This window comes from Hyperolius riggenbachi, chromosome 12 (genome assembly GCF_040937935.1).
Source record: "Hyperolius riggenbachi isolate aHypRig1 chromosome 12, aHypRig1.pri, whole genome shotgun sequence".
Lineage (NCBI taxonomy): Eukaryota > Metazoa > Chordata > Amphibia > Anura > Hyperoliidae > Hyperolius > Hyperolius riggenbachi.
In genome coordinates, this window is record NC_090657.1 from 240,494,085 (window position 1) to 240,519,403 (window position 25,319).

Consider the following 25,319-nt stretch of genomic DNA (forward strand, 5'->3'; position numbering starts at 1 on the left):
ACGGCGCTGCTGCGCAGCAGCGCCGTAAGTCAGATCGGCGATCCCCGGCCTCTGATTGGCCGGGGATCGCCGCCATATGATAGGCTGAAGCCTATCCCACAATGCGCAGGACGGTTATCCGTCCTGCGCAGCCAGCAAGGGAGAGGGAGGTAAGGGGAGGGAGGGAGCGCACAAAACGCTGCGGAGGGGGGCTTTGAGGAGCCCCCCCCGCTACCCACTAATGGCCGGCGGCGATCAGACCCCCCCAGCAGGACATCCCCCTAGTGGGGAAAAAAGGGGGGTAGTCTGATCGCCCTGCTGCACTGCTGATCGGTGCTGCGGGCTGTAGAGCCCACGCAGCACCGATCAGTGAAAATTCCCCTGGTCGGCAAGTGGTTAATGGGGAGGGGCTATACGGGCCCACGCCTACCCCCACCCACCTTGGAGAGCATTAGTGCAGCAGAGGTATGTCTGACATCCCCTCTTACTCCCTGCAGCCACTCACGTTGGGAGCAGCACGAGGAAGAGGAGACGGGAGGTAGGGGAATCAGGTAAGTATAGTTACTTACCTTCACTGCCCTAATGCTCTGTAAGGTGGGTGGGGGAGGGGTGGTCCCTCATTGCCCAGCCCCCATGCCATTGTGGGGGCTAATGTCATATACCTCCACTGCGCTAAATTTATTATTATTTATGCTCATTCGGATTCCGCGGAAATGCATTTTCCGAAATTCCGATCGGAAATTGCATTTCCGCATCGGAATCCGGAAATCGGTAATGCAAGTGTGTTAGGCGGATTTCCGCCGGAAATCGCGGAAATGTCCGCCGGAGATCGCAGAAATTCCACCCGACCTTAACATCGATTTTCTCAAAAACTATAAGGTCTTTTTGAAAACTTTTTTTTGCATCTTGTTCAGAAGATTCTGTTTAATAAACCCTGAAAATTTGATGTTTCTAGGACTCACGGGGGCTTTGCTATTAACCGCTAAAGTCGGCGGATTTTACTGTAATGTAAAATGCAGAAAATAGGCAGATGTAGATTTCCTGCTTTTACATTACAGTAAAAATCCGCCGACTTTAGCAGTTAATAGCAAAGCCCCCGTGAGTCCTAGAAACATCAAATTTTCAGGGTTTATTAAACAGAATCTTCTGAACAAGATGCAAAAAAAGTTTTCAAAAAGACCTTATAGTTTTTGAGAAAATCGATGTTAAAGTCGGGCAGAATTTCCACGATTTCCGGCGGAAATTCCGCATTAGAATGCGGAAATTGGTAGCGGAAAGCAGATTCGGTATTTGGGAATGCGGATTTACCGCGGAATCGGAAATTGGCATTTCCGACCATTCCTAGCGCTAATACACCGGCGGGGGGGGGGGGGGGGGGATGTGCGCTACCGTCCACTTCCAGAGGGGCCAGACTGTCCCTTTTTACACCCCTGTATTGTTAGCTATGATTATTGGAATGTTATTGACGCCTGTAGACGAGAAGTCTTCTTTCCATATCTGAGAGTATTAATATATTAATGCTGTCTGCTCCTTACTCAGATGAAGGCTTATGGGACATTCTCATCAAGGACATCCCGAAAGAGGCGACTTCCTACACCTTCAACATCGACATCCTGAAGCAGGGCGTGAGCTACGACTTCCGAGTCATTGCGGTCAATGATTACGGCTACGGGACGCCCAGCCCACCCTCCACGTCTGTCGCAGGTAACACAAGGATTTCTACTCGGCAGACTCCGCCTACTCTGAACATAGCGACTTAACAGATGTGAGAATCTGGAGAGAAAAAAACAGTTTCTCAGAGCAGCCAATCAGAGGCCGGCAGCCATTTTTCTAGTTCATGTTAGAAAAGTGCGGGAAGACCCCTGATTGGATGATATGGGCACCATAAACTTTTTGGTCCCGATTAGAAGTGTATGCAACCCTGATCTAAAGGTGGCCACTAACGACACAATCTTTTTCATCCAATTTTACCAAATCTATGTAGTATAAGGGTAAACTGAGTGAATATATTGAATGTATAATGCAGGCAGTTACCTTGTGTTACATAGAAATGGTAAGATTGGATTGTTAGTGGCCAGCTTGAGGTGTGCAGAGTTCTGGAATTGGGGGTGCATGGCTAAGCCGCGTCTACCAATGGAAACAAGAGATGACCCAAAGTTGGGGGACAAGTCAACATGGACCAGCAGTTGTTACACGACTGTGCTCATATATCAAGCAATGTATGGGCAGATTGACCAAAAGCCAAACCTCTCTCTGATCGGAGAGAGATCTGTCAGCTGCCCATACAATGCAGGACGATTCCCAATCGATTTCAGCACGAAAGTTCTCAGTCTTGCAATGCCACCGATTACATCATCCTGGCCGCCCCGTGCGTTGTAAATCTCACTTGTTCCAGCTGCACCGACTCCTGGTCTCCTCCGAGCGTCGTCATTGTGCGTGGAGCGTATACCATGTGCTGCGTGTGACGTCCCAGACACCTGCCTGGTGACGCTGGTCGGAGGCCGTGGAGGAGACCAAGAGTCGCAGCAGCTGGACAAGTGAGATTTACAATGCACAGGCACCGGGGGGACATTGGTTGAGGGGTTAGTCACATTTGTCACATGTGGTTACCGGCCCGCACCCGCTTGATCATATGGACCCTGATTTTCCAGCTTGCTTGACTGATACATTTAACACCTATTTCAGCCCGAAATTGGTTGAATCATCGATTGGGCATGCTTGTTTTGGCTCTAATTTTCATCCCATTAGATAATATCAAATTGGTTGATTGATCAGCTGCAAAATTGCTAGATGTATGGCCAGCTTAACCACTGCTGTTTCCTGGCAGAACAAATATTCTGGAGATTTATTTGATATGACCAGAGGGAGAAGAAGGGTGGGTATAAAGGCGTAGATTGGCTGTAACAGATAAAGGCTTGCTTGCTGGGCGGCGGCTGCTTGGAGAATAATGGAGGGACGATTTATATCCAAATGTTGGTGAAAATAAAGTCCTGCAACAACTGACTCTGTCTCCTGCAGCCACGAAAGCCAACCCGTTCTATGAGGAATGGTGGTTCCTGGTGGTCATCGCTCTCATCGGCCTCATCTTCATCCTCCTGCTGGTGTTTGCGCTGATCATCCGAGGCCAGAGCAAGAAGTACGCAAAGAAGTCAGATTCAGGTGAGGGATGCTGGCTCTTCGGATGGGCCTCCTGTCTGGGCATGACCAGTCTTGTCCTTATTGTTCCCCCTTCTTGACATTTCCTGCTCTGTCTGCACAGGATGTAACCCCAAGAACAGCACGCTGGGCCATGGTCAGATGGTCAGTCTGGACGAGAGCCGCTTCCCCGCACTAGAGCTCAACAACCGCCGTCTGTCCATGAAGAACTCCTTCTGCAGGAAGAATGGCATCTACACCAGGTGAGGGGAGGAGTGGCCTAAAGGGACACTCTACTATCAGTACAGGCACAGAATGCAAACTAGCTGCAGTGTGTGCTGATCTCTGCTACCTCCAGTATATACAGTATAAGCTGTTACTCTGTGCCTGTACTGATAGTAAACTAGCTGCAGTGTGTACTGATCTCTGCTGTCTCCAGTATGTACAGTATAAGCTGTTAGAAAGAAAAGGATAACTGGGTCTCCACCTGGATTTAAGCCTCAAAGGCTACGTTTATTGAACCATAGTTAACAAAACACATGACGTTTCGGCCAGCGGCCTTTATCAAATGCTTCAGTATAAGCTGTTACTCTGTGCCTGTACTGATAGTAAACTAGCTGCAGTGTGTGCTGACCTCTGCTACCTCCAGTATGTACAGTATAAGCTGTTACTCTGTGCCTGTAATGATAGTTAAGTAGCTGCAATGTGTGCTGATCTCTGCTGTGTGCATGGTGAGCGCAGTGCTCAGGCCGGTATGAGTGTGTGCACGGTGAGTATAGATGTCAGGCCGGGCATTGGTAGGTATAGAGTACATGCCGTATGTGCGGTGAGCGCAGTTCTCAAGCCGGTATGAGTGTGTGCACGGTGAGCATAGATCTCAGTCCGGGCATTGGTAGGTATAGACTACGTGCCGTATGCGCGGTGAGCGCAGTTCTCAGGCTGGCTATTAGATAAAGGGTGCAGTGTTTGTCCGCTGAGTGCCTACACTCTGCACTGGAGAGCCTGGCACAGGGCATGCTGGGAAGTACAGATATTTCCCTTTCTCTCTATGCTTGTTGATATGCACATGGCGTCGGGGCAGCGCTCAGTCCGGTCCTCCCGCTGGCCGGGCCACAAAGACCCCTCTGTTGGGGAAATGGCAGAGAAGCAGCTCTTGTGAGCGGGAGAATGGCATAGGGAGGGGCTGAGGAGAGGCTGCTGGCATGTCGCAGCCTGGCATGGCGAGAGAGCTGAAAAGCTCTGCAGGGTAATTAACCAACCGCTTCTTGTACAGGAATTACACTGCCACAGGGGATCCTTTAATGGGATTAAAATGTGATTTCCATTTATTCGCACTTGTCCTTTTCAAACTCTGTTTTGCTCTTTTAAGGCAGAACTCCGGCTGCGCAGCTTTCTTAACGCGACGTGAGAATGAGATCCGCTTAGTGTAATGATTGTACCGGTGTCTGATTACAATTCAGCGCAGTGACATTCAGCAAATACCTCTAACCAGAACATACAGTGTGCTTGCATTGCTGATTTTAGCTCTATTTTACAGTACGAGCGTGTCACCGGCGCGGGTCCAAAAATGTCTCCTCAATCAGCACCCACGCTCTGTGTTCACTGAAGTGCTGAAAACACCTGTAGAGCAATGACCAGGAGTGTGGAGAGCCCGTTTACAACTATAGAAACAGTCTGAACATTAATGAGAAATTATTGAAGAAGGGATCAGGACACACTGCAACTAGTTTACTATCAATATATACTGAAAGTGACAGGCCAGGAAGTTAAAGAGTGTGTAATCTGTAACTGTACAACTAATTTAAGTGCATTAACACTTTAGAGGGGCACTTCAAATCGATATGAATAATAATTACCATTAGGTAGCCAGACCCCAACACATTACACCCCTGTTTCTGACATCTCTCAAGGGGACCCCTATTCAGTTAAGGTGAGAAAACTTATTAAAGAACATTTTTGAGCCCCAGGCAAACAAGGAAGTACTTCATATAAGTTTCATACCTATTTTTTACCTACTTTTCATTATTTATTTTTTAAACTGAACGGTACATGCTGAAAGTTTTTTTTTTTTTTTTTTGAAGATTAAAAATTAGCTCCTGAAAGAAAACTCAGGAAACAAGTTAATTGAATGGGGCCAGGGACTTGATTATTAAGATCTTTGTATGCCTGCTTGTTATCAGCCCTCATAAAATCCCTGACTGAGCATTCAGTCTGGCTCTGCTCAGGAATCATTATAGCTGAGTCATTATAGCAGAGCCACAAGGGGGCAGGCTTGGGCTTGAAAAGACATCAGAGAAGACAGACTCAGCTATAATGATTCCTGAACAAAGCCAGACTGAATGCTCAGTCAGGTATTTTATCAGGGCTGATAACAAGCAGGCTAAGCAGTGAAGGATGAAACAGAGAGCAGGGTAGGTGTTTTCTCTAATGTTCCCACTGATATATATGGTAAAATAAATGAGGGTGCTTCGTTTCTGGTTCACTTTAAATTCCCATCTTTGCACTTACACCCCCATCCCTTTACACACCTTAAAGGACAATTGTAGTGAGAAGAATATGGAGGCTGCCATATTTATTTCCTTTTAAACAATACCAGTTGCCTGGCAGCCCTGCTGGTCTATTTGGCTGCAGTAGCGTCTGCATAACACCAGAAACAAGCATGCATTAATCCTGTCAGATCTGACAATGTTGGAAGCACCTAATCTGCTGCATGCTTGTTCAGGGGCTATGGCTAAAAGTATTAGAGGCAGAGGATAAGCAGGACAGCCAGGCAACTGGTATTGCTTAACAGGAAATAAATATGGCAACCTCCACATACCTCTCACTACAGTTGTCCTTTAAGTATAAGGCTGCTTTCACACTGTCAGTTGCGTCGTGATGCATCACCGCTGTGATCCTATATTCCAGGGTGCGCTACGTGACATACACAACATAAAAGGAGCCTAAGCAGCACTTAGGCTACTTGCACACTAAGACGTTGCGTTAGGTGCCACGTTAAGATCGCATAACGTGCACCTAATGCAAGGTCTGGTGCTCTTCGATGTGGACGTCAGAGTGAGCCGCGTTGTGCAGCTCACTCTGGCGTCCGTGATGCGCACTCTTGGACATCACGTGGTCCCGCCCGGCCAATCGCCGCACAGAGCGGCCGCTCCAGGAAGTAAACACTGCACGTCACTGAGTGCAGTGAATATTAATTAGCCGTGTGCCCGGCCGCTCTCCGCTCCTCCCCAATGTGCAGCATGTGCAGACAGTCTAATGCGGCTTAACCGCTCTAACGCCGTAGCATGCTGCACTTTTGGGAGAATGTGCAGCGTTACATGTAACGCAACGTGTGCTGTGTGAACAGCCCACTTGTGTTACATTGCTGTGCGTTGGGGGAGCGTTACAGGCGCACTGCGCCTGTAACGTCTTAGTGTGTAAGCAGCCTTAAAGTAGACTAATACAGAGATGAGAACTGGAAGAAAGGCCGCCCAGAATAAAAAGTCAATGCCAGCTGTTGTAGAAGACATTTCATCACTCTCACTGAGCAGCTTCTCCTGCTCTAAGGGATAGCTGCATCATTGGGACATCTAAGGGAGTTTGTACTTCCTTTACCTCATTAGACCTGGAGAAGTAGCTTTGTGAGAGACCTGAAGATACTCCTTACCTTCAAATATACCATGACCAAGAGAGAGAGGACAACCATGACAGGAAGGTGGATGGGGGAAGGATTTAGTGGAGGGATGATGTGGGAGGGTACTGACTGAGCTGCCAATGGGATTGCAGCTGGGAGCGTTCTCTGCTTGCTGGCTCCAGAACTCTGATTGGAAGGTTCACCTGTCTCCACAAACCTGAAATAACACTGTGTTTCCATTGCAGGTCTCCACCACGGCCCAGTCCTGGCAGCCTGCATTATTCTGACGAGGACGTGGCCAAATATAACGACCTCATTCCTGCGGAGAGCGGCAGCCTGACGGAGAAACCCTCGGAGGTCTCAGACTCGCAGGTGAGGAAATCTGTAATACAGGTACATTGCGTCCAGCCCACACGGCCTGTCTGTCTCTGGCTATAGCGGATTTTTCCTAAACCTCTGGCTACGGCGGCCGCCTCCCAAACCTCTGGCTACGGCGGCCGCCTCCCAAACCTCTGGCTACGGCGGCCGCCTCCCAAACCTCTGGCTACGGCGGCCGCCTCCCAAACCTCTGGCTGTGGCGGCCGCCTCCCAAACCTCTGGCTGTGGCGGCCGCCTCCCAAACCTCTGGCTGTGGCGGCCGCCTCCCAAACCTCTGGCTGTGGCGGCCGCCTCCCAAACCTCTGTCAGTGCTTGAGGTTTATTTATGTAGGCTGGAGAATGTATGCAATCTGTGAAGCCTCCACCTTTGTAAAAAAACAAAAACAAAAACAAAAACAAAAAACCAAGATCGGGGAGACCTGGAAGTAGGGTGCAAATTATTTCTAGTTGATGTGAGATTATGCAAATTTTGCATGCAAATTAATGCAGCTTGAAAATTGACCAATCTAATGTTACCTCAGGATGTTATTGGTTCATTCTCAAGTTGCATAAATTTGCATACACAATTGCATAATGCTGCATGAACTCTGAAATTATTTCATCTCATTGACCCTCCCTCTCTGGAAGGGTTCATAGGTCAGTCGTTACTTTACCGCCCCCAGTGAGATTATACCGTCCAGATCAATTATGTCAATTGATCGGAAATCAATCAAAATTACGATTTGACGGTCATTTAAAGGGTAGATCTGATCACAGACCTTCAAATTGGGAGTCAAATGAGACATTTACAGGCAGGTACCATTCCTGGTTGTACAACTTTAAAACTTCTATGTCATTTGAGGAACTATTTCATGCAAAGCACATTTGCCGCGTTTTCCCTTCCACTTCCTAGATTTGGTAAGATTGGAAAACTGTAAGACGGCTCTTCTGCCTCTTCCTGTCACATGGTGCCAATTGACCATTGTGTGTAAGATCAACCAATATTTACTGTGTACATATTGGATACGCCGCCGGTGAGATGGGCGCAGCCAAATGACCGCTCTCCCTGCTGGCGCTCAGATCTCCGGCGGCGTGCAATACTATAGTCATTGCACCTCGGAGGGAGGAGTAATTTGGGGTGTGGTGATCGCTGGATCCCTGCATTACACTTATGCGCCCCTCACAGTATAACATTACTGCTACGGGGCTCCTAGCTTCATATTTACCAGCACGTCTGGTCAGAGGCACATGACTCCATTCTGTCAGCAGCAGAGTTATCTTCTTAAATGATCTGAAGATTTGATAAGGGTGGCTCACTAAGTGCGCACTGATTGGCTGCTGTCCTGTGGCACAAAAGCGCTTTACAACTGTTTAGGTGGCCATGCACAAGACAATCCACCAGATTGACCACTAGATATATCCTTCTCGGACAATCTGATCTGAGAGAGATCTATTGCCCGCCTTCTCCCTGCAGATTTCAACATGGAATTTATTGAAAATTGCCCTAGCACCACCATCTCCACCTTCCAGGCCTCCCCCCCCCCCCAATTGTATGTGTAAAAGGGCCCATACACCTAGTGATTTTCCCGCTGATATACAGCAGATTCAATCACTGTGATCGAATCTGCTGTGAAAATCGTTGCATAAACGCTGACAGAACAATTGATTTCTGTCCAAAATCAATTGTTCCCGTCGATCCATCCGTCCGTGCGGAAGATTTCACTCGATCACCGGCGGGTCAGGAGTGCGTTGATAGCAGCGTTCGAACGTCCGATGACCGACGCTAGCGGCAATACATTTCCTAATCTGGCCGGCGCGTATGCCCTGGTCTCCGCTGTCTTCTTCTCCGCGCTGGGCTCCGAGTCCGGCAAGCTTCACTGAACTTCCTGTCCCTGGAGGAAGTTTAAACAGTAGAGCGCCCTCTCAGGTAATGGGGGGGGGGGGCGGTCGCAGCTTCACAGAGGTTGAATCGATTTTATGCAGAAATCGATTCACAATCTGTTTGCAGTAAAGGCAGCCATACCAGATCAGATTCAATCAGAGAGGGGTCGATCTGATAACAAATCGACCAGTGTATGGCCACCTTTAATCCCACCCAGGTCCATCATGAGCATTGCAGGATCATTTGTCTCGTCAGTGAGACTCCTGGTGTCCAATGTCTAGTGCCTGTACCATGTGACACCGCTATATGTAGTGATGTCAGTAGAATGCCAGACACAGGAGGAGGCCAGGAGTCACACTGGTGTGACACATTCACTTAGGGAGACCAGCTGGGGGTCCATCGCTCATCAGGATGCCAAACCCCATTACCGCCGCTTACCTGACCAAGCCTTTTGAAGGAGCTTTTCCAACATTCCTGATCAATAGTTTTGCCCACAAATCGAACAAAGCGATTGATGGGGTGGCCATCTTACGGCATTGATCTGTGCCAGATTCGATCATTCGGATGGAATTGGATGGAGTCCCTGTACTCCCATCAGGCCCCTGCGGATAACACGTCAGCATGGATACAGGATAAACACAGGACATCTTCACTGATGAACGCCACAGGGGAGCAGACAGAGGGCCGGATGGTCTAGATAGGAGACAATGGCACTGGAGGTGGCACAATGACGGCCATTGTCACCATGAAAGCCAATCTCCTGAGGTTACAGGGAGTTCCCGGTCACACTGTACAGGGTGTGTGACTCTGTGATAAAGCAGAAGAACAATAAACAGTCATCGGGAGGGGGGGGGGGGGGGGACTGCTGCACTGCCTGTTACCCGCCTGCTGAATATTTCTCACCGTCTCGCACCGCTGCAGAATACAAAAACTGCATTATGGCTTAATCCTCCCGTCTGCCGTCGGTTAACCCCTTGCCTCCCGCCCGGCAGCGTCAGCCATTGTAGCGAGTGCCGGTGTGGCTGGCGTGTGAACTCCTGACACCTCTGTGTATACAGGCAGCCGTCAGGCTTTGTGAGCACTGTCACACGCTAAAATAAGAAAGAGGAAAGAGCCCGTAAGTGACTCAGAGCTTGTGAATTCTCAATGGGAGGGACCGCCAGATTCCTCAACACTCCAAATGACCTGCTAGTAACTAGCTATACATTCTAGGCCTACCAAGATCACTCCCATGCCACCGTCCCAAGCCTTCTGTATCGCCAGGACCGGGTCCCGTAACTTCAGCCAGTCGTGGGGGGGGGGGGGCGCGCGTGAGCTTAATGATGGTTTACTCTGCTGCCACTCAATTCCCAGTGCCGTAAAATACTCAGCAACTCCGAGAAATCCTTGAGGTCTGGCAATTGCCGGGGCGCACACTATAGCACTAGAGCTAAAGCGGAGTCCAAGTCAGGTGCTACATGGCTGGCACCGAGCACCAAAAGCACCTGCTTGGCTCCCTTCACACTTCTGTGCAGTGCGTATGATCTGCTGTCCATGCACTTCTGCCATTCTTGCGTGTTGTACATCAGTGTTTCTCAACATTTTATTGGTATGTAACCCTTTTAAAACCCTAGAGCCAAATTACTCCATGCCATGCACTGATGAGGATCAAACAATCCGAAACAGTCTGTATGCATGTTGGATTATTATGGCTCTGTACATATTAACAAGCTGACACATCATTGCATTCCAGCGGTTCTGGAGGTGTGTTTAGCTTCTAAGGGTACAATGGTTAATTTGCATATATTCAACAGTGATGCTCTGGGAGACATCTCAAGCTCACTCCAACCTGAATTGTTGCAAATTCTTTCTATTTTAGGAAAGCAAATTTTTGTTTTTCTTTTAAAACCCTGTACTCACCAAGTACCCCCTAGCATAGTAAATCTCATAAGTACCCCTTGACAAATATATATTTTGCTATAGTACATAATTGATTTTCAACAATTTCCAAGCATTTACTATTGCTTTTAATTAGCTACAACACTAATTTGCTTTAAAGGGAACATTAACTCTTAAAATGAGTTTCACTTACCTTACCTCTACCAGCCCCCTGCAGCCATCCTGTGCCCTCGCAGTTACTCACGGCGCCTCCAGTCCCCCGCCGCCAGCTTCCTGCAGCCATCCTGTGCCCTCGCAGTTACTCACGGCTCCTCCAGTCCCCGCCGCCAGCTTCCTGCAGCCATCCTGTGCCCTCGCAGTTACACACGGCTCCTCCTATCCCCCGCCGCCAGCCCCCTGCAGCCATCCTGTGCCCTCGCAGTTACACACGGCTCCTCCTATCCCCCGCCGCCAGCCCCCTGCAGCCATCCTGGGCCCTCGCAGTTACTCACGGCTCCTCCAGTCCCCCGCCACCAGCCCCCTGCAGCCATCCTGTGCACTCGCAGTTACTCATGGCTCCTCCAGTCCCCCTCCACCTGCAGCCATCCTGGGCCCTCGCAGTTACTCACAGCTCCTCCAGTCCCCTACCGCCAGCCCCCTGCAGCCGTCCTGGGCCCTCGCAGTTACTCACAGCTCCTCCAGTCTCCTACCGCCAGCCCCCTGCAGCCATCCTGTGCCCTCGCAGTTACTCACGGCTCCTTCAGTCCCTTGACGCCAGTTAGTTTCGTTTGAGTTGGCGGGCCGCCATGTGTACTTTTGCACGCATTCCCGCTGGTGCAGGAAGCTATAGCAGACATTAACACGTACATTTTTATGCGTTGCAACTGCAACTCGTAAAAATTTACGTGTTAATGCCTGTGATAGCTTCCTGCACCAGTGGGAATGTGTTTAAAGGTACGCGTGGCGGCCTGCCGACTCAGAGTCAGCGAAAACAAAACTAACTGGCGGCGGGGACCGGAGGAGCCGTGAGTGGCTGCGAGGGCACAGGATGGCTGCAGGGGGCTGGTAGAGGTAAGGTAAGTAAAACTCATTTTTTTAGGGTTTTTTTTTTTTTTTTTTTTTTTTTAGAGTTTAGGTTCCCTTTAAGATTTATCATTTTCTAAAAACTCTAAATTTGTTATTCTTAGTTAAGTATATCAAGCCCAAGTACCCCCAGGAACCATCAGAAATACCTCCTGGGGTGCACGTACCACACATTGTGAAACTAGGTCGTACATCACACATGCTGCTGAAATGTGCATGGCAGTGTGGATGATGTGAATGAGGCATAAAAGTGACAGAAAACTGATGCAAAACTGACTGGTACAGGCCAGACACCAGGGGCACTGTGGCAGGCACCTTACAGGACCACTAGAGGGCTCAAACACAGACACCCCAGGAGAAAAGACACGTGTTGGTGGAGAAGTGAGTGTAAGCTTCTCTGCACACACCGCACATTACTCATCACAAAGTCAAGGGCTGCTACAGACATTCTCTTGACCTGTTGCTGACCGAGTAAAAATTTCCATCAAGCACTATCAACTGAATTGATAGATTTTAGACGAAAATTGATTGGGAATAGTTTACGGCATTGATTTCTAGCAGTGTAGTCTATAGTGATCAGCGCAATATGGATTCCCAATCTGTTCAAATAGCTTGCTATCTTCTTAATCCACCACCACACCGCTTGTGAGATCACTCACCAGCTCCTTAGATCAATAAATGATCATATGCGTGCAGTCAAAAAACCAGCCCGTCTGGTCGCAAGTGGGCTCTTCGCAGCCTTTTCCTCAGATCCTCATAAGTAAAAACATATAAACACGCTCCACATAGCGTAATCCAGTTCACTTTAAAATTTGTGTTTTAAAAGCAATAATCTATTACACTCACATGTCATATATGTATGTCCATAACAGGCATACAAGTAAGCGCAGGGTTGGTTTAGATAGCGGGCAGCGTCCGGCCGTTTACTCCACGCAACACCGCCGTAATAGATTGTGTTTTAAAAGCAATAAATTTTAAAGTGAACTGGATTACGCTATGTGGAGCGTGTTTATATGTTTTTACTTATGAGGATCTGAGGAGAAGGCTGCGAAGAGCCCACTTGCGACCAGACGGGCTGGTGTTTTTTGACTGCACGCATATGATCATTTATTATGATCTAAGGAGCTGGTGAGTGATCTCACAAGCGGTGTGGTGGTGGATTAAGAAGATAGCAAGCTATTTGAACAGATTGGGAATCCATATTGCGCTGATCACTATAGACTACATTTGAGATTTATGAATTGGCAGCATTTGATAAGATTGAGTTGTGTATGAGGAGTTGCGCACGGAAATCATTGTTTATTGATTTCTAGCAGATCAGATCGAATCATCCAGGCATTGATGAAAAAACAAAACAAAATTTGACCAATGGACGGCCACCTTTACAATGCAATTGGGTGAGAAGATTGAGGTCTATTTTCTGGGGAATAAAAACAAACCAATGATAGCGCTCATAGGCTGCAACTTAATCATAGACTAACAGAGGATGCAGAGCCCCACAGGGCTAAATACATGCCTTGCATGCAAATCAGATGCAAATCATGTACTAGTCCTAATCTATAATATGAATGCAGATTGAAGCACATGGATGCAGCTAGCCATAAGTATACTTACATGAGTTTTGTATAGCAGGAGACATTGGCAGCGCTTCCAAACAGAGGTTGCACCCGAATTGACTACCTGCAATAGATGTGCAGAGCTCCACAATGTGAACTAACATACACAACATGCATTCAAAACAGGTACAGCAAAGGAGGACGTTAGCTTCAGTATAAATAATATGTGCACAAATTATTCCCCACTAGACTTCCCCACGGCGGTGACGGGTCCTCTCGGGGAAGACCTACCGCTAGTCTAACGATAAAAACATGATTTTTTCCTAGTGCTGCTAGTCATAAAATGGTATACACATTTCTCCCAAACAGACATCAAACAAATGACAGCACTCATAGGCTGCAACTGAGTTGTAGACCAACAGAGGCATGCAGAGCCCCACAGTTTGGAAGCGCTGCCAATGTCTCCTGCTGTACATTCCACAGTAAATGTTACTTCTCTCTGGCTTAATATTTTGGGCATTTCTTACAACCTCTGGGCAGGGTGAGATATTGGCCTCTCCCAGACCACAGCGATGCCTCCAGTGCAGGGAATCTGCAGAAAAATGCCACATGTTGCCAAGACAAAAAGAAACAGGCAGAGAACTCTGACACTTCTTGGTACCAAGTGAGCCATTAAACAGCGACCTCTGACCAGTGACTGCCAATAGCCCCACTACCTGCAGCACTGCCTGCTATTACTGCACACACTAAACAGCGACCTCTGACCAGTGACTCTGCCAATAGCCCCACTACCTGCAGGACTGCCTGCTATTACTGCACAAGCTTCTAACAGTGACCTCTGACCAGTGACTCTGCCAATAACCCCACTACCTGCAGCACTGCCTGCTATTACTGCACAAGCTTCTAACAGTGACCTCTGACCAGTGACTCTGCCAATAGCCCCACTACCTGCAGGACTGCCTGCTATTACTACACTAGCTTCTAATGGCCCATACTCACGAGCTACTTATGTAACTTGTAGCTAGCACACGGAGGCGTGTGCGCGACAGTTCGGCGACATCTCGTCGCCAGGTTCCTCCGCATACACACCGCGGAAGAGGGATTTGTGATGCGACGGAAGCTGTCGCTCAATGCACTAGCTATTAGGTTGCTGTGGCTAGTCCGCATACACACGCGGACTAGCGACAGTTGCGGGCGGCAACTGATGCTAGGCGATTGACCGTGCCAATCGCCTGGCGACAGCAGCGACGGTTCGGGGCACACGCACCATACTCACGGGCGACCTGTTGCCGCAACACGAGCGTGCCACGTGGTTGCGGCGACAGTTGTAATCCGTGAGTATGGGCCATAACAGTGACCCAGCAGCCAGTCCATGAGTCTTAATCTGCTCTTGTAACCTGAGATACACACAACATTGTACCCTAAAAATCTGCTTTTCTGGTTTCCCCGCTCATCCAGCCACAAGAAAAGTGCAGTTCACAGACTACACTTCTCTAAAATAAAACACATTATGCTGGGAAGCCTTGCAGATGGTCTATGAAAGCCACATAAATTGTAAAGGAGAATAATCAACAAAAGTTTAAAGCAATACACCAGATTAAGCAACAACACTTCAGTCTGTCTGAAGGGGAGAAACTGTTAAAGCAGTAGGATTAGCCATACTATGCCAGGGAAAAAAAACTCACATATATAAGTAGATCAAGTATTTATCTACTTATATAACAACACATGTATTGTACTGTCTGTGACGAATCAACGTTTATTCGTCCTAAAAAAGTAGTTAGAGCCTTATAAAATATTCCCTGTCGCCACTATTAACAGTGACAGCAGAGGGAAAGGCTTGGTTTATAAGAAGATCAGGGGAGCCAGGGGTTAATACAGTTTTTGGTTTAAATACACTTTTTTTTTCCCTTCACCAAAGGGCTGGAGAAATCTTTTCATGGTCAGCTAATTAGCCTCCTGTTGAAAAGATTTTCTGCCAGCACAGGGACCCCCAACCAGGCAGAAGGAGGGAAATCTCACACCTTCACTGCCTAACCCCGACTTGGTGGCTCCTCAGCTCCGTACATGAAAAGAGCAGCCACAGGAGGTCCTGCTAACATCCTGCAGAAGCCACTTAGAGACTACAGCTGGCTTTCTCAATGACCTTAGGAAAACCTGCTGTGACCTCAGGAATCCCAAGATTCATATGTCCTCCATATTTCCTTCATAATTCCTGACATAGCAGATCTCCCTGCCCATGAAATCTGCACAGGTTATGGGATTCCACAGGGCGCTGGTTCTGACAGGTTTACGGACCAATCGGACTGCCAGATCTAGCGTAAGATTGTTTTAAAATAACCCTCTAATACCCCAGGGGTCTGATTCCCCAAGTTTGGTATCAACGTTCTTGATAAATTCTGACAAACCTAAAAATGTTATTAGATTTAACACAACTTGTACGGTTTGCAGATGAGCACACTTATCATGATTCAGGTAAAATTTTGTCTCTCGAAGAGGGGCAGGGATCTCCTATTCCAAAGAGGTGTGTGATCCACGCCCCCTAACCCCTCCTTGCTGGAGTGGGGGCTATAACCAGACAGAGCCCAGAAAGCTCTGTGTCCTTTACCTTCAATCTGATGCCGAGTAACATCCTGGCAGCCCGCAGGGACACGGGCCAACCTCCATCTTGGAAATTCTAACAAAGGCCTGTTGGCCGCATGGCAACCGCCATTTTGGGACTTTCGCCAAAGACTTGCGATTGCCGCATGGACTACCAATAACGGTATTTGAACTGTATATAATCAGACATTCTGTTCTCCTTTTCTTGCCTTCTCTCTGTCAATCAATCTGTTCTAAAATAAGCTGTGTGTATGTAGTTTAGAAATAAACTAACGATTTTATCGTTCAGTCTTGTGCCTGTTCTGGTCATCTGATTGCTGCTATAACGAATCTGCCCTCTGAAGAGTCAGTCATACTACCGCATTGTTTTATGATTTGCTTATGATGGTTATTTACAACCTAGCTAGCAAATCAACAGTTTCTTCCTTCTAGGATTAGCTAGTACCAGATTTCCTGTGCGAAATCGATAACTTTCGTTTCTCGATTGTAAATACAATTCGAGATTGCATCATATAGGGACCCAGTAACCTTTCTTTAACGTCACATTGCTCACAGTCTTTAAGCCGTCGGAAGTGACTATTCCCCGAACGGTGACTTGAGCGTGTTGAACGCGATTGGGCTGGCTACCGTATTATGATAGCGTTGGAGACTGTCGGCTCCATACAACCCGACAGTGGTGGCAGTGTATTTACCCGATTTCCAGCGCGAAATCGATATTTTTAGTTTACAGATTGTATATACAATCAAAATTGTACATGTATGGGCACCTCCAACCAATCGTAACCGTTTACTACGCACACAGTGAATTTGCCTCCAGCAGTCTCTAGTGCATGAGACCTGCATGGCAACAGTGGCCTAGTAATACGGGATTGGTGGATGTTTGTCCCATTACATATTGTCGGCAGCTGCGCGACCAATCTTTATTGTCAGTCTGTTCACCGTACTTCCTGCGTATGCTAACGGGAGCAGATTAGACGGGATTGGCACGCTCTGTCGCCCTTTTCTTTCTTACCTCTGACGATCCAGCAACCGGTCTCGTTGTCCGTCTGCGCCCGTACTTCCTGCGTACGCTAACGGGAGCAGATCTCGACGGGATCGCGGGGCTGGATTGTCACACTGTCCACGTTTTGATTTCAGTGAATGTTATATAGTAAATGACGAGAATTCTGTTAGTGGTGGGGGCCATGTCTTTTGCCCACAGCTGAGGCTAAATCCTGATGTCATTTCTGCGCTTTACTTTTTTTCTTTTCTCCTCCAATTCCTGAGTCACCTCAGCCTTGCTTGTAAACACAAGTGAGCAGGGGATCGTGTTTCAGATAAGCAGCTAGGCAGGGAAATGAAGGGAAGGAGATATATATTACAGATAAAAAGAACCCCCAGCATGCAACTGTTTGGCACTGACTACTAAAGGACCAGTGCTCCTTAAAGGGAACCAGAGACGAAGCACCCTTGTGTATTTTACCATATATATCAGTAAGAACATTAGAGAAAACACTTACCATGCTCTCGGTTTCATCCTCACTGCTAAAAGTGTCTGTTAGCAGCTGTGATAAGAATCCCGGACTGAGCATTCAGTCTGGCTTTGCCGGGAATGATTATAGCTGAGTCATTATAGCAGAGCCTTGAAAAGACACCAGAGAAGACAGACTCAGCTATAATCTTTCCGTAGCAAAGCTAGACTGAGTGCTCAGTCAGGGATTCTTATCAGAGGTGATAACAGTCAGATTAAACAGAGAACAATGAAACAAAGAGCAGATTAGGTGTTTACTGTCATGTTCCCACTGATTTATAAGGTAAAATACATGAGGGTGCTTCATCTCTGGTTCTCTTTAAGTATGTGATAACTCCAAATCATAACAGCAGAAAAAGTTTTGAATGCAGGATTAGCATCTTTATCACTTAATACACTTAGACCACTTGCTGTTGAAATTTGATTTTTATGGTGACAATACCGCTTTAAAGTATAACTGTCAGGCATAGAATAATTATCTGGTAAACTAGTAATATGGGTGCTAACCGGGCAATCCAAAGGTTAAAGTCTCTATTACTTTTCTTGTTGATAAATAATCATTTCCCAGTTTACCCGACTCTTATTTGGTACAAAAAGGAAGTTGCAGGGCATGCTGGGTTGTCCTTTTTTCTTCTTTACTTTCCCCTCAGACATAACTAATGCAGCCTGATTGGCTGAAGCCTCTTCCCCTCCTGTTTTCCCCTTCCACACCTCTGTTCCTCTCTGATTGGCCAATATTTCTCAGGCTGAGACAATGCACTTTCTATAGTGAAGGGCGGGCTGTTATACTCACTGTCATGGCGCTCGGTGTCCTCTCCGGAGGTGTGCACGCCGGCCAGGCCACGCTCTGCTGTTACTCTCCCGTCGGGTGACGCCGTATGGCGTCACATCCGGTGATCACTTCTGCATTGGCGCACGAGTGAACGCGGACTATTGTAAGCGTTCACGCGTAATTACATCCACATCTGCGAGATTTGAAGTTGGCGCCCAAACACAGGGGCTGGCCTATAATAGCCAGTTTTACTTTGCAATAGGTGCTGTCAGTTCGTTACAGCTTTGCTAGCTCAGCCTGCAGTTCCTGATTGACTTCCTGTGTTTGACCCTTGGCTTGTTCCTGACCACTGCTTGTTCTCCGCCTGCACCGACCCTTGGCTTGTCCTCTTATTACGCTAATCTGCTGCCTGCCTCGACCTCTGGCCTGTCTCACGATGACTCTTGTCTGCTGCCTGCCTCGACCTCTGGCCTGTCTCACGATTACGCTTGTCTGCTGCCTGCCTCGACCTCTGGCCTGTCTCACGATTACGCTTGTCTGCTGCCTGCCTCGACCTCTGGCCTGTCTCACGATTACGCTTGTCTGCTGCCTGCCTCGACCTCTGGCCTGTCTCAAGATTACACTTGTTCTGCTACAGTTCCACAACGCGGTGTCAGTGGTTTGGAGAACAATTGTTAAAAACCATTGTTAAGCACCACTGAGAGGGTAGGGCTACATGCCAATATACACATAGATATAGGTATAGAGAACAATGAAACAAAGAGCAGATTAGGTGTTTACTGTCATGTTCCCACTGATTTATAAGGTAAAATACAAGAGGGTGCTTCATCTCTGGTTCTCTTGACACTGAAGCGAAAAAATGATGCTATAATGAATTGGTTGTGTAGTACGGATAATTACTAGAACATTAATAGCAAAGAAAATATTCTCATATTTTTATTTTCAGTTATATAGTTTTTTTTTATAACATTGCATCATTCTCTAATATTTGCAGTTTACACACTACTCAGCATTCTAAATGCTTTTATAGAGCGGGTTAGTGAACTTTTGAACTGTCCTCTGCAGAAACAAAAACACACAGTGACTGACGCTTGAGATAACAAGCTTCAGAAGACAGATCTCTCTACGACTTTGAAAGTTATGGAGCTCAATGGCTTTTTTGCACAGATAATAACTGGAGTTTTTTTTAACTCTTCCTGTACTGGAAACAATATTAGACTTATGTCTCTGCTCCTAATGTTTTACAGTATTTCTTAGCTGTACTACACATACAAATCATATCATATATATATATATTTTTTTTTTGCTTCAGTGTCTATTTAAGGAGTTTGTTTTGTAAGTCTTGGTAAGATCGTAGTATAGAATAAGTTAAAATGAGTATTTTACGTGCAGGAGAACGTTAAACATTGCTGCCGCTGCGTATCACAGTATTCTGAGTCACTTTCCCATTACTTCTGCTTTTTAGAGCGGGAACTGCGCATCTGTGCCAAGCATTGTCAGGGTTACCAGAGCTCTGCCAGTGCAGAATGCCATTACTATGGGAACGGCAGTATTTTCCACAAGCTGGGTAAACAGACGTTGCCTCACCCAAGTCAAACAGTGAAGAAGTACCGGAATCCCTTCCACACACTCTAGGCTAATCCCAGGCTTCCCGGAGAGAGAGAAAAAGTGTGTACAGAGAGTGTGTGTGTGTGTGTGTGTGTGTGTGTGTGTGTGTGTGTGTGTGTGTGTGTGTGTGTGTGTGTGTGTGTGTGTGTGTGTGTGTGTGTGTGTGTGTGTGTGTGTGTGTGTGGGGGGGGGGGGGGGGGGGGTGTGTGGGGGGGGGGTGTACCTAGTGTGTGTGTGCACATACATACAGTGTGTGTGGGGTGTGTGTGGGGTGTACCTAGTGTGTGTGGGGTGTACCTAGTGTGTGTGGGGTGGGGTGTGTACTGTGTGTGTGTGTGTGTGTAGTGGTGTGTGTGTGGGTGATGTGTGTGGGGTGTTTGTGTGTCTCAGATGTGACCACGGGAGGCGGAGGGGGTTACTTACCCAGAAGGCTTCTATGCATCTCACTCCACTCGCATGCGACCTATGGGATGCATTCCATAACTCACTACCGCACTTCCTCCTTCAAGCTGGAAGGAGAAAGTGCAGTAGTGAGTCGTGCAACGCTTCCCATAGGTCGCATGCGAGTGGAGTGAGACGCCTAGAAGCCTTCTGGGTAAGTAACCCCCTCCGCCTCCCGTGGTCACATCTGAGGCAATCAAGCCTCATTTTCATTTCCAATTAGAGTAGTTGAATACTCGAAAGCCCATCCCTGGGGGTAACGGAAAGCCACCTGTCTGCCGCTATGGAGGGAGGGGCCAACAGAAAGCGAGCCATCTGCCCCTATGGAGGGAGGGGTCAACGGAAAGCGACCTGTCTGCTGCTATGGAGGGAGGGGCTAAGGGAAAGCGAGCCGTCTGCCGCTATGGAGGGAGGGGCTAACGGAAATCCACCCGTATGCCGCTATGGAGAGAGGGGCTAACAGAAAGCCACACGTCTGCCGCTATGGAGGGAGGAGCTAATGGAAAGCGAGCAGTCTGCCGCTATAGAGGGAGGGGCTAACGGAAAGCGAGCAGTCTGCCGATATGGAGGGAGGGGCTAACGGAAAGCGAGCAGTCTGCCGCTATGGAGGGAGGGGCTAACGGAAAGCGAGCAGCCTGCCGCTATGGAGGGAGGGGCTAACGGAAAGCGAGCCGTCTGCCGCTATGGAGGGAGGGGCTAACGGAAAGCGAACCGTCTGGCGCTATGGAGGGAGGGGCTAACGGAAAGCGAACCGTCTGGCGCTATGGAGGGAGGGGCTAACGGAAAGCGACCCGTCTTCCGCTATGGAGGGAGGAGGAGACCAATGCTCTCAGGGTCTGTGGGTAACAAATGTACAGAGCTCTGGCATATATCAGTGCTTCATCAATACATAACATTAAAGCAGACCACCGATGTAAAAAAATAAAAATAAAACCCACACTACCAGCAGAACTTATAACAGTAACAGTAAAAAAGACAAGTCTAAAAACTGATCACTTGTGACATAAAATCCTGGGGTTGTTAGCCACACCCCCTTTCTGAAAAACTGCCATGACCGTTTCCTGCCTTTGCAAAGACTGCTAATAGATTGTGCTATCTGTGGGTATTAGGGCTAGCATATTGTTGCTTAAGTGGAACTGTACTCTACCTATGCCACTGAGCCAACTTTTCAATGAGTACATTTCTGTGATAGGCTGGCTCAGTGATACAAGCAGAGGACCTCTCTGTGATAGGCTGGCTCAGTGGCACAGGTAGGAGCAGAGCACCTCTCTGCCTGTGCCACTGAGCCAGCCTATCACAGAGAGGTCCTCTGCTTGTGCCACTGAGCCAGCCTATCACAGAGAGTTCCTCTGTGATAGGCTGGCTCAGTGGCACAGGTAGAAGCAGAGTACCTCTCTGTGATAGGCTGGCTCAGTGGCACAGGCAGAGCACCTCACTATGATAGGCTGGCTCAGTGGTACAGGCAGAGGACCTCTCTGTGATAGGCTGGCTCAGTGGCACAGGTAGAAGCAGAGTACCTCTCTGTGATAGGCTGGCTCAGTGGCACAGGTAGGAGCAGAGCACCTCTCTGCCTGTGCCACTGAGCCAGCCTATCACAGAGAGGTCCTCTGCTTGTGCCACTGAGCCAGCCTATCACAGAGAGTTCCTCTGTGATAGGCTGGCTCAGTGGCACAGGTAGAAGCAGAGTACCTCTCTGTGATAGGCTGGCTCAGTGGCACAGGCAGAGCACCTCACTATGATAGGCTGGCTCAGTGGTACAGGCAGAGCACCTCTCTGTGATAGGCTGGCTCAGTGGCACAGGCAGAGCACCTCTCTATGATAGGCTGGCTCAGTGGTACAGGCAGAGGACCTCTCTGTGATAGGCTGGCTCAGTGGCACAGGACCTCTCTGTGATAGGCTGGCTCAGTGGCACAAGCAGAGTACCTCTCTATGATAGGCTGGCTCAGTGGCACAGGTAGAAGCAGATTACATCTCTGTGATAGGATTGCTCAGTGGCACAGGCAGAAGCAGAGTACCTCTCTGCCTGTGCCACTGAGCCAGCCTATCACAGAGAGGTCCTCTGCCTGTGCCACTGAGCCAGCCTATCACAGAGAGGTCCTCTGCCTGTGCCACTGAGCCAGCCTATCACAGAGAGGTCCTCTGCCTCTACCTGTGTCACTGAGCCAGCCTATCACAGAGTGGTACCATGCTTCTACCTGTGCCACTGAGCCAGCCTATCACAGAGAGGTACTCTGCTTCTATCTGTGCCACTGAGCCAGCCTATCACAGAGAGGTACTCTGCTTCTACCTGTGTCACTAAGACCAGCCTATCACAGAGTACTTTCAGGAGATAGGCTGGCTAAGTGGCACAGGTAGAAGCAGAGAGGTAGGTTGAAGTAGTGGCCACAGTATGTTGCCTTCCACAGCTGCCACAGTGCTTCCCTGCTGCTTAATGGAGTAGTCAGCTGTTTTGGGTTAAACAGAAAAAAAAGTCAGTCATAGTAAGTGTCATGCTAATTATTTTTCACTATTACATTTACAACAGAGGCCCACTTTAATAACAGTTCTGAGGGCAAATGTGATTTCAGGGACAAAAATCAGAATTTAGAGATTTTGTGCAGTCTGGAAAGGAGCAACAGAGGAGAAATCAAGGGAACAGTTCCTGCACTTTCATTCACATTGGTTCCATTCCTCTCTTTCTAGGGGAGTGACAGTGAATATGAAGTGGACCAGAACCAGCAGAAGACCCATTCCTTTGTCAACCACTACATCAGTGACCCCACCTACTACAATTCCTGGCGGCGCCAACAGAAGGGCATCTCCCGGTCCCACGCCTTCAACTACACAGACAACGAAGAGCTGGAGGACTCTGAACACTGTATAATACCCAACAGCAACAGCAGCCAGCAGGGCAGCCTTTACAGGGCTAATGCCAGCCGGACTCCAACCCCCCAACAGGTCCCGAGCCAGCAGAACCCCATATACCGCCCACCCAGCAGCCTGGCGCCCTCCTCCCGGGCCCCCATTGCCGGATTCTCATCTTTTGTTTGACGACAAACCTTTGCACCAATGTTTCTTTTAATTCCAGAAGCAGAAAATTATATATATATATAGTATATATAAGAGGTATGTGTGTGTATATATGCATATACATATATATGAAGGGGCAAACACAAGACTATATAAGGATATTGTTTTGGAGACAATCAGTGGATTGAGATCTTGATTTTGCTGCTTCAAATAGGTATAATATTCCAAAGGCTTTTGGGGGGCTAAAAAGTTAGCGAATGTGGATGCAAGAGCAGATCCCGAACCATGGAGACTCTCCTGGATGAGGAAAAGGAAATATGGCGGCTGTGACAAAATGGCTGCTGTGTGTCTACTGCAAAGACTACTGTGCCTGGAGGTTTAGCGAGGCCATCGCGCCATGGATTACGGGCCTACCACTCTGAACTAAACATGGCTGCTTCGACTGCTGTATGTGGGCGCAGGTATCGGGCATAGCACAGGGGTCTGCGCTCCTAATACCTGCAGGGTATGGGAGTAACCGAGCATACCTACCACAGGGGGCTGATTTCTGAAGGACATCAGTGGTATAGCTCTCCAAAAATAACTGCTCGATACCATACCAATAAGGGGAGAGTATACATGAAAACAAATAAAAATTATCACTTAATTACAAATGAATGGTTTATGTAGAATATCACACAGCATCATGTAGCTAAAGTCCAGGGTACGATATAATGGGGGTGTTCCAGAACTTTCACAGAACCGTGTGCCCCCCGCTTTATGCAAAGTGACTGAAAGAACGACTGGGTTACCCCTTATCGGCCAGAAACCAGCGAGCCCCCCAAAATAAAAGGGCGAATTGCTAAGTTCAGCCGCTAGATGGCGGTCTTCAAAAATGTGCCCTTTTCAGGTGATCATTCTTCGAATGAGAAGCGGGAAGTTTTAGCAAAGCTATCTTAAAGTTTTCTGATTGTTTTGTTGAATACACATAAAGTTATTATTTCTTTATGAAGTGCCAATCTATGAAAGCGGAAGAGTCAGTGAATCGGGGGTGTATATTGGTGAAGCCTCCCGATCGTAGAGCGATGGTACAACGTGCACATTACTGACAGAACGCGCTTGTGATTGCTGCGTAAGATTTATCGGTATCTCTCGACCTTCAGTCACCAGGCAGATCGCTCTCCAAGCGAGAGGGAAAGTTCCCACCGCCTGATCTGAAACCGTTCAGAGGAAAACGATGGTATAATTTAGCCTTTGCTATTAAGATGGATGTACTGGCTGCTAGTATAATTTTATACCGAATCTGCCACAATTGTATCTTTTTTCTCACATAAATATATACTGCATATAAGTTGAGAAAGGAGGTATTTAAAGCAGACCTGTCATTATAGGGAGAGGAATGCAGAGCGTATAGTGTAACAGGGGTACTTGCAGAGCATGCTGGCACTGTTTAAAGTGGACCTGAACTCTTGCATTGGACAGAAGGAAAACAGAAAAACATACAGGGTATGTATTTAGAGAGCTTAGCCTAATTCCCCCTCATCTGTTACTAATTTGATCTCACAGCTTTGGCAAATCAGCTAATTTGTAAGCACAGGATGTTAACAATATGTCTGCTTCCATGAAAGCAGGAAGTAGACACACTGCAGATTTATTGCAGGATTTGTATCAGCTGTAACAAAGAATTTTTTTTCTTCAAAAGGTTATTATGCTGTTTATCTTTTAGAGCAGAGAGGAAGTTCTGAGTTCAGGTCCGCTTTTCAGAACTGCAGGCTGCCAGTCTCAGTGGGCAGGCAAGTACCCCTGTCACTTTACAGGCACTCTCCTATAGAGCCGTGTGTAGTTTAAGGACCACCTGTGACCATGAAACATTGGAGCTGCCATTGCTGACTCTGGCTGTAGTATCTGGATTTACCGAGACACTCACGAATAATGAG

The 25,319-nt window shown here is 47.8% G+C and overlaps 1 protein-coding gene across 25 annotated transcripts in view; it reads left to right on the plus strand.

Moving 5' to 3' along the window:
• SDK2 (sidekick cell adhesion molecule 2) overlaps positions 1–24,390 on the plus strand; it is a 1,552,195-nt gene extending 1,527,805 nt beyond the window's left edge. For all 25 annotated transcript variants that reach the window (XM_068263131.1, XM_068263129.1, XM_068263132.1 and 22 more), the window contains 5 exons: positions 1,519–1,683; positions 2,998–3,138; positions 3,239–3,377; positions 6,973–7,099; positions 23,077–24,390. In XM_068263131.1, coding sequence (XP_068119232.1) covers positions 1,519–1,683; positions 2,998–3,138; positions 3,239–3,377; positions 6,973–7,099; positions 23,077–23,424 — 920 coding nt within the window. In that variant the 3' untranslated portion in view covers positions 23,425–24,390. The remainder of the gene's footprint in view (positions 1–1,518; positions 1,684–2,997; positions 3,139–3,238; positions 3,378–6,972; positions 7,100–23,076) is intronic.
• Positions 24,391–25,319: the final 929 nt, after the last annotated feature.